This window comes from Rissa tridactyla, chromosome 9 (genome assembly GCF_028500815.1).
Source record: "Rissa tridactyla isolate bRisTri1 chromosome 9, bRisTri1.patW.cur.20221130, whole genome shotgun sequence".
Classification (NCBI taxonomy): Eukaryota; Metazoa; Chordata; class Aves; order Charadriiformes; family Laridae; genus Rissa; species Rissa tridactyla.
The window spans coordinates 22,065,002-22,077,965 of NC_071474.1; the positions used below are offsets into that span (position 1 = coordinate 22,065,002).

General features: G+C 54.1%; 1 protein-coding gene across 4 annotated transcripts in view; it reads left to right on the forward strand.

Annotated features, from left to right (window-relative positions):
* Positions 1-878: 878 nt before the first annotated feature.
* Positions 879-12,964, forward strand: part of LOC128915147 (mucosa-associated lymphoid tissue lymphoma translocation protein 1-like) — a 30,158-nt gene continuing 18,072 nt past the window's right edge. For 2 of the 4 annotated variants that reach the window (XM_054215070.1, XM_054215074.1), the window contains exons 1-7: positions 879-1,023; positions 1,987-2,105; positions 2,409-2,562; positions 3,217-3,395; positions 4,888-4,984; positions 6,980-7,006; positions 7,818-8,021. In XM_054215070.1, the coding sequence (XP_054071045.1) occupies positions 894-1,023; positions 1,987-2,105; positions 2,409-2,562; positions 3,217-3,395; positions 4,888-4,984; positions 6,980-7,006; positions 7,818-8,021 (910 nt within the window). In that variant the 5' untranslated portion in view covers positions 879-893. Of the gene's footprint in view, positions 1,024-1,543; positions 1,719-1,986; positions 2,106-2,408; positions 2,563-3,216; positions 3,396-4,887; positions 4,985-6,979; positions 7,007-7,817; positions 8,022-12,964 lie in introns of those variants that run through there. The other 2 variants (XM_054215071.1, XM_054215072.1) reach the window with 2 other exon arrangements.

Sequence of the window (12,964 nt, forward strand, 5' to 3'; positions counted from 1 at the left end):
ATTTGTTGGGTTTGGCTTTTTCCTAGCATCCTCTTCCCCATCCCATATAAGAGCAGGTAGAAGACACATCCCTTGGCCTTTTTTGGTCGCTCTGAACCCTATGGAATGGCTCAGCTCTGCCCCGGGTTCCCTGGGGAACCCCGTAGAGGTGATCCATGACTGCTCTCAGCCACCCAGAGACCTGCCTGCACTCTTCCATGCTGCCACTGAAGGCACTTGGGAGAGACATCCCTGGTGCTCTTGCTCTTCCTTGGTCAACCCCCATCATCGCTATTGTGAAAACCACTGCTGCAGCCCCAAGGGGGGAGAAATATCAGCAGGAGAGCAAGGGTCTCTCCTGCAGCTTCTTCTCCAGATGGTTTGTAGTCACCTTCGTGCTGAAGTCCTGGTGCCCATCACTCCTGGCACCACAGGAACCTGCTGCCCAGGACCACTGGCTTGGGGAGAAGCCAGGCTGGTGCGAATTTGTCTGCCCTGGGGCTGGGAACCTGTCAGTGGGAACCCCCAAGTCCTGAGCACATCTCCGTTGGCTTTGTGTCACACTCCCTGTCCAGTCACTTCAGAGCAAAGCTCTTTGAGAACGACAACCAATTGCTCCCAGTTCACCCTCCATCCTCTCCATTTGCCATGTCACAGACCTCCAGCTCTTTTCCAAATGGTCCTCCCATCTCTGGAAAGGTGACGAGTTTAGGTTGAATGAGTCTGACCTTACTCACCCTAACTTTGTAAATGAAAGTCACGGCATGGTGGGAAGGAGTCCTGACGCTCACCGCCACGTCGTTTCCCCTGGGTGAGCAGGCTGTCCCCGGCCGTCCCAGTTCCGCCACATCCTGGAGGGGCTTGTGCAACCTCGGGGCGGGCTGGCCCAGCGCCACTTCCCCCGGGCCCTCGTGATGCCCGGCCCAGCCGGCGGGGATTTCTCGGAGGAAGCAGCCCAGCGGGGTTTCTGCCCGCCTGGCGGAGCGGAGGCAGCACAGCTGTGGCTCCACCATGAGCCTTGGGGCTGCGGCCCCCGGGAGAGAGGTGAGGGTGGCCGTGGGGTGCGAGGGCAGAGGGGAGGGCGGCCGCGGGGATGAGAGCAAGGGTGGTGGTGGGGATGAGGTGAGGACAGCCGTGGGGACGGGGGCGAGGACACCTGTGGGGTGGGAGGTGAGGACATCCATGAGGAGCGGGGTGAGGAGACCTGTGGGGGTGTGGGGAAGGATATCCATGGGGATGGGGGCGAGGACACCCATGGGGATGGGGGCGAGGACACCCGTGGGGGCGGCGGCGAGGTCACCCGTGGGCAGGGGAGGCACGGGGGCTTTGGTACCCGAGCGAGAGGCGCCTCCTGCCGCGACCCCTCGGAGCGGGCCGTCCCGTCCCGTCCCGTCCCGGGCAGTGCCGGTCCAGCCCCGGCGCCGTCCGTCCCGCCCCGCGCGGTCGGGCCGTGGGAGCGGGGCGGGCCCGGCGGCGCGGAAGTGCGGGGCCGGCGGGGCCTTCCCCGGGCGGCGGGGCACGGCGGGGCCGCGACCCGGCGACCCGCGGCCCGGCGCAGCCGGCCCCGGCGGCTGCCTTGCCCGCTCGCCGCACGGGCCCGAGCCGCCCCTCCAGCTCCGGGCGCTGCCGTCCCGCCCGCCGCAGGTGCTGCTGCCGCTGCCCTCGCAGAGGAGCCGCCGCGGGCCCGGCCGGCGGCCGCCGAGGCCGGGGAGGAGCCGCCGGCGAAGCGATGCAGGAAGGTGAGAGGCCGCCGGGGGGGCCGGGGGGCAGCCGGGCCTGGGCCATCCCCCGCCGCCGCTGGGCCCCGTGGGACCACCCCACAAGCCCCGTGGCATCCCCTGGGCAGGGAGGCCCAACGTCCCTGTTGTTCCAAATCTACCCCTGGGATGGGTGACGGGGACCCCCTCTTGCAGCCCAGCGTGCCCGGCCACCAGCCACCGGCTGGGAGCGAGCCCCTGGACTGCGCCCACTAGCTTGTTTCCATCTCCCTGTCCTGTTCCCCCGCAGCCATTGCGATCACCGAGCAGCCGGTCTCCGTCTCTGTCCCCGTGGGGTACTCCTTCAGCCTGCGGTGCAGAGCCGAGGGACGCACGTCGCTGCAGTACCAGTGGTTCTGTCAGCACCAGGTAAGGGTGGGGGCAGAGGTGGCCCTGGCCACGGCAATGGAGCTGGCCCTCCGCGGACAGACCTGGTGGGAGGCAGGAGGCTCGAAGGAGCCGGGGATAGGATGTGTGTGCACGTCAAGGGCTTCTGCAGATGCTGGAAAGGGGCATGCAATGGAGAAGCTCCTTCTCCTGCGTCCCTGCGGCTGGAGGAGGGAAGGAAACCAGGGACTTCCACTTTTCCTGCTCCTGCGAAGGGCTTGCTGGTGCCTTCTACTACCAGCAGTGAGGGGGATTTGCTGCCCACTGCCTGTGTTTTCCCTTTAGTCTGTCTGCCGCCAGATCCCTGGTGCCACCAAGCAAGATTTGCCCATCACTGCACAGCAGACCCAACTCTACACGTGCAGAATCAATGATCTCCACAGGAATGCTGTCTTCTCCAACTGGGTGAAGGTGGAGGTCCATCAGTGTGTCGCCAGAGGTGCGAGCGTATCTTCTATCTTTTCTATATTTTATGCTTTGCCCACCCTTGGAACAGTGATCCTGTGCAGTTCCTGGGGCACTGTGACCTTGCAGCTCGAAAATCGCAATCCAGAAGGATTGCTCCAGCAACGTGAGCGTGCAGGTCTAAGCCAGGTGTCTGCTTCCATCCTCTGGATGCTTCAGGTCTCTGTCATCATCCCAATAACACCGGCTGTGTGTACCTGCTCCTCCTGCTGATCTCTCGCCATGTGTTTCCCAGAGTTATACCAGGTGTTTGCCTGTTTGTGTTGGGCAGAGGGACTGGAAGAGGCGATCTGGCTATTTCAAAGCTGAGCAAAAATAACTCTGGGTGTGGTTGACCTCAGCAGGTTGACTGCGCCCTTGGCAGGAAAGGGCAAGCATCACATCTGGGAAGCCAGAGGCAGGGCTTTGGCATGTTGTTTATTATTGTGGGTGTTGCTCTCAAGGATTCCCTGCTTCCAGAGCAGAAAGGCGCAGCTGTGAGGTCCTGTGGGATGGCATCTCGTGGTGCGGGTGGAAAAAGCTCACTTTTCTGGCATTATGTGCAGAGTCCTCTACTGGGGGTGGGGGGAATCACCGTTGTTTTCTGGCCTTGTGGAGGGAGGACCAATTCTGTGTCGCTGCTTCACAGGACTGCCGCCTCGGCTCTGGCGAGGAGAACCGGTCATCGTCCTCAACCCCACCGAGCAGAGAGTGGAGGTGGGGAAGCCGCTACAGCTGCAGTGTGCTGCCATGGGGGTCCCGGCCCCCACCTACCAGTGGTACCGTAATGGGAACCTGCTGGAACAACAGAAGAAAAAAAAACTCTGGGTAACGTTGCCTTGCGATAGTTCAGAAGCTTTGGCTACTGAGGTGGGTGATGGGAGAAGGTCATTGCTGGATGGTGGGCGTGGGAGAGCCTCAGAAGCCTTGGAGAGACTGCTGAAAATGGTGTTATTTTCGTCCTGGGCATGACAGGTGGCAGTCCTTAAGCCTGGCTCATATCTGCGTGACAGGGCTCGGGCGTGCTTTGATCTGTGTGATCAGGTGAATGCCAGCAGAAAGCAGCCTCTCCTTGCCCGTCCTCCCCGTCTCTCCAGCCCTTGAGAAGCAGCCTCGCGCTCGGCTATCTTTCCCTGCTGTGTTGCAGGGTTGTGCGAAAGCACTCCATGCCTTACCCCTGTTGCTTTGATAGCTGACTAAAGGACTCCGGGTGAAGAGGGAATACGTTTTACGGGCTTCTTTCAAAGCTGTGGATGTTTCTCTGAGAAGTAACCAATTCATAGGTGCATCAAGGGCTCTCAGCGCGTCTCTCGTGCCTTTTTGCAGCAGCGGCACAAGAACAGCTATCGTATGTCTGTGCGGGGGACTGCAGAGTGATGGAGCTGCGGGAGTGCTGTCTGCCTGCAGGAGAGCTAGAAGGAAAAGTGGTCAGTCCTGATAGAAAAGAGTCAGGGAGACAGCAAAAGGTCTGGATTTATTTTGTGTCACTGGCTGAATGTAAATCAGTGCTGTCGTCTTGATGCAAGAAAGGCAGATTTCCTGCTGGGGCATCATGTGAGGGGTAACGAAGACAAGACATCCAGTCTCTTCTCAGTAGTGGTAGGTGATACTAGAGGGGACAGTGGCCTCAGATTGCATTTTTCACAGGGAAGTTCCAGCTGGGGATTAGGTTCTTCATTAGAGGTGGGTAGTGCTGCCCTGGAGCTGGAAAGGCAGACACATCTCTGTCTTTAGAGATTTTCAGTACTTGACTAGACAAAGCCATGGCCAACCTCGCCCAGTGGTGACTTTAGTTCCTCTCTGAGCGGGAGCCTGGCTGGAGAACCACAGAGGTCCTCGCCAGCCGGTACTGCTCTGATTCTCGTCCCGCATCAAGAGAGATGGATAAGAATTGAAAACTTGCCAGAAGAGAGCGATGGGCATGATCAGAAATCTAGAAAATGTCACCTAAGAGGAAAACCAGGCAACTTTCTGATATTGGCCATGCACCATCCTCCCAGTGTGGCTCCTGGGGCAGAGTATGGCTGTGACACAGGGCTTGGGGGCTGCTGGAAAAAGAAAGGCAGGCATTTGGGCAGAGGATTCTTGCACTGTAGAAGCTGTGGTCAGCAGCAGACCTTAGCGTGTGGCCTTGCTGAGCTATTTAGAAAGACAAGTGTCATGGGCAATCTCTTAGCTTTGTGAGGCAAGGAATGAGGTCCCAGCAAACAGCAAGAAAAAAGAATTTTTATTCCTGGAACACAGGTGCCTTTGGCAGATATCAGCAGGGGGCCACAAACTTTCACCATAAATAATGTGATTTAACTTTTAATCTGTCTAGATCACCCACGCGAAGGTCAGTGACTCCGGCACGTACCTCTGCTGCGCCTCCAATAGCCACGGAGAGCACTGGACCAATGCTGTGGATGTCCACATAGGTGAGTGGAGCCAACCCACGTCTGTTTTGCTGCAAATCACCTTTTAGCATGAAAAGCAACGAAAGGACAGGCAGGAATTTAGTGCTCTCGCCTGGAAGCGCAGGGCTGGTGAACAAGGACCCCAGTGCTGGCATGTTACCCTGTGGCTTAATCGGTGTGCGGGAAGCTGGGCTCCAGGGTGTGGGATTAGGAGAAGTTGAATGTGTGGCTCTGACACTTGCACCTCCCACAGCTTGGGCAGATCTTGCACTCTTTTTATTAACAAAAAGAGACCACCAGTTTTAAATACCGCTTCTGCAGGGAGCCAAAGGTAAGACACTTCAGAGTAGAAAAGCAGCATGGGGCTCTGCGGGGAAGCTGGAGCGCCCTGGCATTCCTGCGGCGGCTGTCACAGGAGCAGCCTGCAGAGCGCAGTTTCACACCCTGGGTATACTGGAGGCGATGATCTCAGCAGAGCTGCGCAGGCCCTGCCGAGCGGTGTGTGCAGGCGTCCGTCAGCCCGTGATAAATGTGATTCCTTGATAACGGGGTTCAGAGGTAGCACGGGAAGCGGCGTCTGTGAAAGAAAAAAAACCCCAAAACCCGGTGATCCGCTCTACTGCGGCACGGGATGCTGCTGGTCTTGCAGTCTGTCAGGAACCTGCCGCGTTAGAGCAGATTGAGCGCTCTCAGATGCTCGCTGTGGTTTTCTTGCCTTGCCAAGGTGCTGGTTTAATAGCTCCCCGGCCAAATTGCAGCGGGATCCTTTGCTAAAACTCATTTACAGCCTTTCTGAGATGAAGCGATGCACTCGGACTCATAGAGCTGGAAAGGCTGGTGTTTATTTTGGGAAGGTTCAGGCCCCTGGGGCTGGCAGCCCAGGCCTGATGCTACATGAGCTGATGGATCCCAGGGAGAAGATGGGTCCCCAGAGCTCGGGCATGCTCCACCTTCAGTGTGACGCTGCTTTGGCCCTCTGCCTTTGCCCTGCTGTGAGACAGAAATAGCATGGGCTGGCTTTGCTGGCTCTTTACTCCATCTAGAGATTTTTCTATGCTATAAACCTCTCCTCTCACCTTTTAGGCTGGCTTGAAAATTGCTCCAGAGTGCAAATTGGTCCACTATAGCCAGAGAGCACTCTCCCTGCCTCCTTGCAGCTGGCAAAACAGCGTCCGGATGGGGACAGGCAGCGAGAAGGGGGCACAGGATTAGGTTGGGTTCGAAATGTCATGGCTGGGTAGCTTTAACGTGCAAGAGGCAGCTCTGTCAGAGGCAGGAAAAGATGAATGGGCTTGTTCTGCTGGCTTTCCAGGCATCCCTGGGGCATTAGCAACACCGGGTCAGGTGCTAAAGGTCTTCCAGACCCGTGAGGTTTATGTAATTAAAAATATGCCCTTAATTTCTTCTTTTAGAGCCTGTAGGGCTTTAGGGTTTTTCTCCTGGGCTGCTTTTTTTTTATTTTTTTTATTAATTTAAATAGGAAAAGCTGCAGCTGTTAAGATAATGATGATTTTAAGAGGCTGGAAGTGCTCGGGCAGGGGAGGTTGTGGAGCTTGTGGAGGTGAGTCACGTTTGGGGTGGCTCTTCTGAGACGGAACTGCTGAAAGGCAGGGAAAGGCAAAGCAGGGTGGTGAAGGCTCTGGGAATATTACCGCAATCAAAAGCAAACAGTCGGCTTCCTCTGCGCTGACCGCTCGTGGGCAGAAGCTCTCTGTTTTGAAGCTTATGTTGATCTTGAGTCATTGTGTTTCCTTTGCTTTTGCCACAGTGAGGGAGCAGGTGAGTTGGCTCCAAGCTTGGCTTCCCAGCTGCTCAGGATTTCATAAATCCTCCCCAAATCGCCAGACCAGTGTCTTTAGGGTTAGCAATCAGGCTATGAAGAACTTGCCCGAGGAGCATCGCTTGTGCGGGGTTCGGTGCAGCTTTGCATTGCTGGGGTACGTTGGAGCAGGTGTCAGCCCCAAGAGGGGAGCTGGCACTGGGCACAGGCTTATCATTTCCCTCTTTCTTTTCCAGGTACTTGTCGCTCTGAAAAGTTTTTTGGTGAGTAGTGTCATCTTTTCTTCCTGAGCAATTATTTCCTTAATTAAAAGCCAGGCTCCAGGGTGGATGGGGGGGGACAGGGCGCAGGAGTGGGTGCCTTTCCTGCAGAGATTGCTTCAAGCCTTTATGCCAACATTGTCATGGGCTCTGTGCTTTTGGGATCAGGGCTGCAAGGCACGGGATGAGTCCTGCCCCCTGCCAAGCCCTGATCGGTCTCAGGAAGTGGAGTAAGATTATTTCTAATGAGTAACCCAGCCTTGCACCAAACGAGTTTAAAAATGTTGTTCACATGACACCTTTTCCTTTCCTTGAAATACCTCCTCGGAGCAGGCCAAAGCTCCTCCACCATTCCCGAGTGCCATAAATCTGGTTTTCCTGCAGTGGGAGGTGGGGATAAACTGAAAGCAGGACCCCAGGATTTTTCTCCTTCAGCCCCGTGGGGGAAAGGACCTCTTAGCCTGGCTCAGTGCATCATCCCCCTCCCAGGCTCCACTGCACACAAGACCTGTGGTCACCGTAGGGCAGGTGCCAAATAACCTTGGTAGCACAGATCCCCCTGCACTCCTGGGATTTTGGTTGTCAGGCGAAAACTTCTCAAGTCTTACTTTTAAAATGATGGTTTGTGTATTTTGTCTAAGTGTTCAGAAAGCCGAGGGCTTTCTGGAGGGCACTTCAGGCTTGTAGCAGCATAGCCTCTATCCTTCCTGCCTAGAAGTAAGAAAAGATTTCCCTAATCCTCACTCAACCAAAGGAGGCGAGACCTTGCCTCCTCCTGAGCATTTACAGCTTTGTCGCTTGGTGTTTCTGTTAGCTACAGGCAAGATAGCACTTTTAGTGGGCAACAACCACTACCAGCATCATCCCAACTTGATGGCTCCCGTCACGGATGTGTTTGAGCTGAGTCTTCTTCTGGAGCAGCTGGGCTTCCAGGTTGTCTCCCTTCTGGACCTGAACAAGGCTGAGATGGCGACAGCGGTCAGTCGGTTCCTGCAGCTCCTGGGGAAGGGAGTCTATGGTAAGGCTAAGCCAGTAAGGTAAGGTAACTGATGGGCGGGTAGCAGCGGCTGATGCCAGGGAGGAGCAGGGATTTGGCAATTTTACGAACAGCTGTTGAATTAAAAGAGAAAAAATCAAACTGTCCTTTAGGGGGGGTAGAGGAGCCCCCTGGCACAGTCTGCGGCAGCGTGTCTGCAGCAGTGCCAGGCTTGGCAGAAGCCCCCAGGTAAATGCCGTTCAGTTTTGGCCAGGTTACAAGCAGGCAAAGTAAGTGTTTCTCCATCATGTGGCTCACTTCCAACTCCAACAGCATTGTCTCATGCTGAGGTTTTGGGGACCCAGTGCTTCTGATGGCAAACGGGAGAGGGTCTTTTGATTTTTCCTTAGATGAAAAATTGAGGAGATTGACTGTCAATCGTCCCCCCTCACTCCTTTGTGAGGAGAAGAGCTCCTTTTGAGCAGCAACTGCTACAGCTGGCCACAATTTCTGTGTTTCTCTTTCCTGGTGGTCTGATTTGAGCCTCTGACAGCCTTTTTGGAGAAGTGCATTCCCAGCTGCAGATGGTTTTGAGGTTGGGCTTTGAGCTTATTGCACGCTGTCCTCAGCAGAAAGCATTCCTCAAACACAAAACCAACCAGCAGATCTTGTGGGTCTTAAAGCAGGTGTTCAGATTTGGTGGTGAAAGGAGCTTCTTTGGGGTTTCTGAGGTTCTCCCAGCCTGAGGGATACCCTAAAAACACCTCGCAGATGGTTGGTTTTTTTGCTTCCAAACGTTAGCATGAGGCTTATCTTCACCACCCTCCCAGCTGCGTGGCGTACCGGGCACCCAGGCAGCGAAAGTCAACACAGGCTAATTTCAGCAGCGCTCAGAGTGAGATTTGGAGGTTGTGCAATGGATAGGGACACGCCACAAGGGAAATGCTGCAAAGCCACCTCATTCTGGGAAGCACTGACTCAGCCGGGGAGGCTGAGCTGGCGGGGAAGGGCAGTACACAGTTGTCACCACTCCAGCCGAGCATGTCTTCTGGCAACAGCATATTTCTATGACTTCACTTGCATCTTCCTTTTGTGGTTGCTCTCTGAAATCCCCTTGCATCTCAGGCTTTACCTCTTCTCCCAGGCCAGAGTCACCCCTGGGGGGCTGCTGTGTTTTTCCCATGGTGCTGCCATTCCTACCCTCTATCCATCGCGCGTGAGGGCCAAACGGCATTTTGTCCACGGCTCTTCCCTTGTTTTCACAAGCATTGGAGAGAAAAAAAGATTTGGAAACAGCAAACCTTTCATGCGGTCATACCTTATTTAAACTTCTAGTGCTTTTCTGCATTTGTGGCCACTGATCCTTCCTGGCAAAATTGATTTTGTGCACTGGCAGGGAAAAAATTAACAGCTGAGTTACTGAACCTTGATAAGCCTCAAGTGTTCGCGAGGCATAGCCTGCTCCGGATGGTGGTTTTCTTTACAGCTTTCTAGGCTGAGTGCTCTGCTATTATTTGGAGGCAGTGAACCCCGGCGCGGGCTGGGCCCAGCAGCATGATTGAGCTGAGGACTCTTGCTGTAATTGGTGGCATCCAGACTTAATGGTGGGGCATTGGGTCAGTCCACCTGCTGATTGCCCCGGGGTTTCTCCATCTGAAGCGTGCTGCCTCTCGCTGTGATGCATCTGCCAGCATTGCTTCAGCTGTTTGCCTTACATAAAATTAAAAGGACCAGGTGAAGTGCAACTCCTTGAAATTACTTTTCTTGTTAATAAAAATACACATTTAGAAGGAGCTAACAACTCATAAACCCTGTGTATCAGTTTTTCAAGGCGCTAGCTCCAGGATAAACATCTAGAACCAACTGAGAGGTTTAGGATTCACATAATTCACATGCATGGGCGGACAGTGGTGAGACAGCAGCTCCAGGAACAGCCTAGGCAGCCTAACGCAAACTACAGAGACCCCAGGGGTGCCTGTGATAGTCAGTCCTGTCCATCCACGTGGGTGTCTCAGACACGCACCTGCACAGAGGCGTCCCAGTGCTTCCACCTGGGTTTTCTTGCTCGAGGAACCTGGAGGTGCCATCTCCCGTGTAGCAACCACCGCAGCTGAAGTCAGGAGATATACGGAGCGAAGCAGGGAGCTGGGAGGAGAGTGCTGTCTGGTGAAAGACTGTCACTGGACTGAAGTGGGAGACTGGTGTAACACCCAAGAAGGGAGGCTGGCTGTCTTCTGAAGTGTAACTCCAGTGGCAGAGGTGCTGGGGCATTCATGCACCTTTCTGCAGGTGCAGACCAGAAGAGAGGACGTAGCCACGTGGGTTAGTGTTTGAGCACAGTGCTTGTTGTTGCTTCAAGAGTCATTTATCTTCAGGATGCTGATAAGAGCTGAAGAAGACGTGTCTGACCTCCCTAGACCTCTCTCTTATTGTGGAGCTCTCTGGATGGCTGGCCCTCACTGTGTGTGTGATTTACACCGTCTGCGACTTACACTCCTACAGGGGTTGGTGGGAAGGGACTTTGGAGTCATCAACACAAGATCAGGTTGTGGCTCTCCTTATCAGATCTTGAACACTTCCAGGCATGGAGTCCCCCACTTCACCTGCCCATCCCAGGGCTGCACCACCCTCCAGGGAAGTCTTTCCTCCTATCAAACATGACCCTGCGTGGGTTGGTACTTGTTGCCCCATGTCGTATGGTCCACGCCAACAAGGAGAGTTGGGCTTTGTTGTCTCTGTAACTGCCCCTCCAGGAACTGTAGGCTGGTTTTGGGCCTCCCTTCACCTCCACATCTCCAGACGATCCCAGATGAGTTCCTTCCCTCTCTGCTCCCAACCCCTGGGCCCCAACATCTTGTTAGCCTCTATTTTTTCCAGCTTCTCTACCTTCCTCTTGAACTGAGGTCCCTAAAACTGGACACAGGATCTAAGTGGGGTCTACTTGGGGCCAAAGAGGGTAGTGACAGCTTCCCTGGTGATCCTGCATCTCCTCGTGTAGCTCCATCCCCAGTCAATGCTGGCTCATCTTCAGCATGGTGTGCACCATGACCCTAAGCTTGCTGCTCAACCGGTGCTCAGCCCCAGCCAAAACGGTGCCTGGGGTTATCTGCCCCTGTGCAGGACTTCGTCTTTCTTATTATTGAACGTTCTTGGAGATTTCTCAAGCCCAGAGCAAAAACTGGCTTTGTTTTCAGGCACAGGGATGCTGTATAGTTGCATGTTTGAGGTGATACAAAGGCTTCTCTAATTCACGGTATGGTGGTGGTGGCTCATGTGGCTGCTTTTCCTCTGGATCTCCTCTTAGGAAAGCTGCAGAGGATTTTTGAAGGCCCAAAACATCCCCTGAACAGTCTAATTATGCAACACTCAGGCAAATGGGGAGTGCGCCCCAGATGTTATTTCAAGCGTCCTAAAAAGTCCCAAGTCAAAAAAAAAAGACAGAAATGCAACGAGAGCAGAAAGTTCAAGTGAAATACTAGGAATATGCCGTCATGCCTCAATTAAGCTGCATGCTGACATTTCCTGTTTTATAAGCAGTGCCTGGAGCTTCCCCTTCTTAATTTGGTAGTTGGAAGTTTGTCTCTCATCAGCAGTTTTAACTCACAAGATGAGGGAAGAGCATCGCAATGTTAGCTCTGCGTAAAAAACCCTTTTCCTTCTCTAGGCAAATTGCTGACTTTCCTGTTCAGGAGGAGAGATTAAGTCCAGGCGGGGTTTGCAAAGTTGCTCAGCTGGTGTGAAACTCACGTCTTTTTTGATTTGAAGGCGAGTCTTTGTGGTTTATATAGCGCGGGAAGCACTTGGCGGTATATTCAGGGTGCACAACAAGACCTCAAAAGTTAGAAGATTTAATGATTAAATGATTCTTTGTGGGCTTTTCTGCAACATTTCATTTTTTTCCAAGTGTCAGTGATGCTGCCTGGTAACAGATGTCATCACCTCCCTTTCACGTACAGGAAGAGGACGAAAGCCATCAGTGCTCTGTGACTTCAGGGGACAAACCTGAAGTGCCTGCAACTGATTTTTCCAGAAGGCTTCCTGTTTTATACTCTTTTATAGTCTCAGGGGAGGCTTTTGTGGCTTTAACTTGCAAGTTATGAAAGTTTAAAACTTCTGCAAATCAGAGTCCCCTGTCTCTGGCTGGCGATCCACAAGAAGAGGAACCCGAACCTTGTGGGCATCTGTGACAACAGCCATTTGAGTAACTTTCCATTGTCCCCTGAGACTAGAAACCAAAGGTGACTTGAGGCCTTTTTTACTATGAGGTCATGCTTTCCATCCACCGCATGATGAGATCATGTTTTCAGTCCTTCAGCTCCTGCCCCATTCACTGCATCCCTTGCAGCATCAGAGATCAAAGCAAGTGTCCTGTGAACTGCGGGGGCAGGAACAATGGAGGGAAAACAGCGGAGAGGTTACTCAATGAAGCGTGGGCTTTGTCAGTGAATCCGACTGAAGAATTTCTCCTGCTTTTGCCTCTTAGCCTTTCATTCCCGTTTCTGACCTCTCATTCTTCACTGTCCCTCAATTGCGGTAGTGCGACTGTTTGTGCCACCTCGCGGAGCTATTTTTAACCCATTTCAGTTCCCCAAGTCGGCCTGTGCCATCCCCCGAGCAGTTGCAGCGGGCTGGGAAGGGGTAGCCAGCCGCTGCACTTTCCTTTCAGGGAGCTACTGCCCACGTGGGGCTCCCTGTGCAGCAGGAAAGCCCTTCGCCCAACACAGGGGTCGGAGAGAAGCACCAGCTTGGGCCGTGCCGAGCTCCTCAGTGCTGGCTTTCCAACCTGGATGTCCCCGTGTTGCCATCTCTTGTGAAGGCAGAAACCGTTGCTACGTTCCATGTGCTTAAGAGTAAAACTTGAACCCAAAATTCTTGTTGAGTATTGGACTTCCCACCAGCACCGGGATGAGTTTGACTCCTCTGCCACCTTCCAGGGGTTGGTATCTGGTCTGAGGTTGTTGAAGCACATGGTCCACATGTTCTGG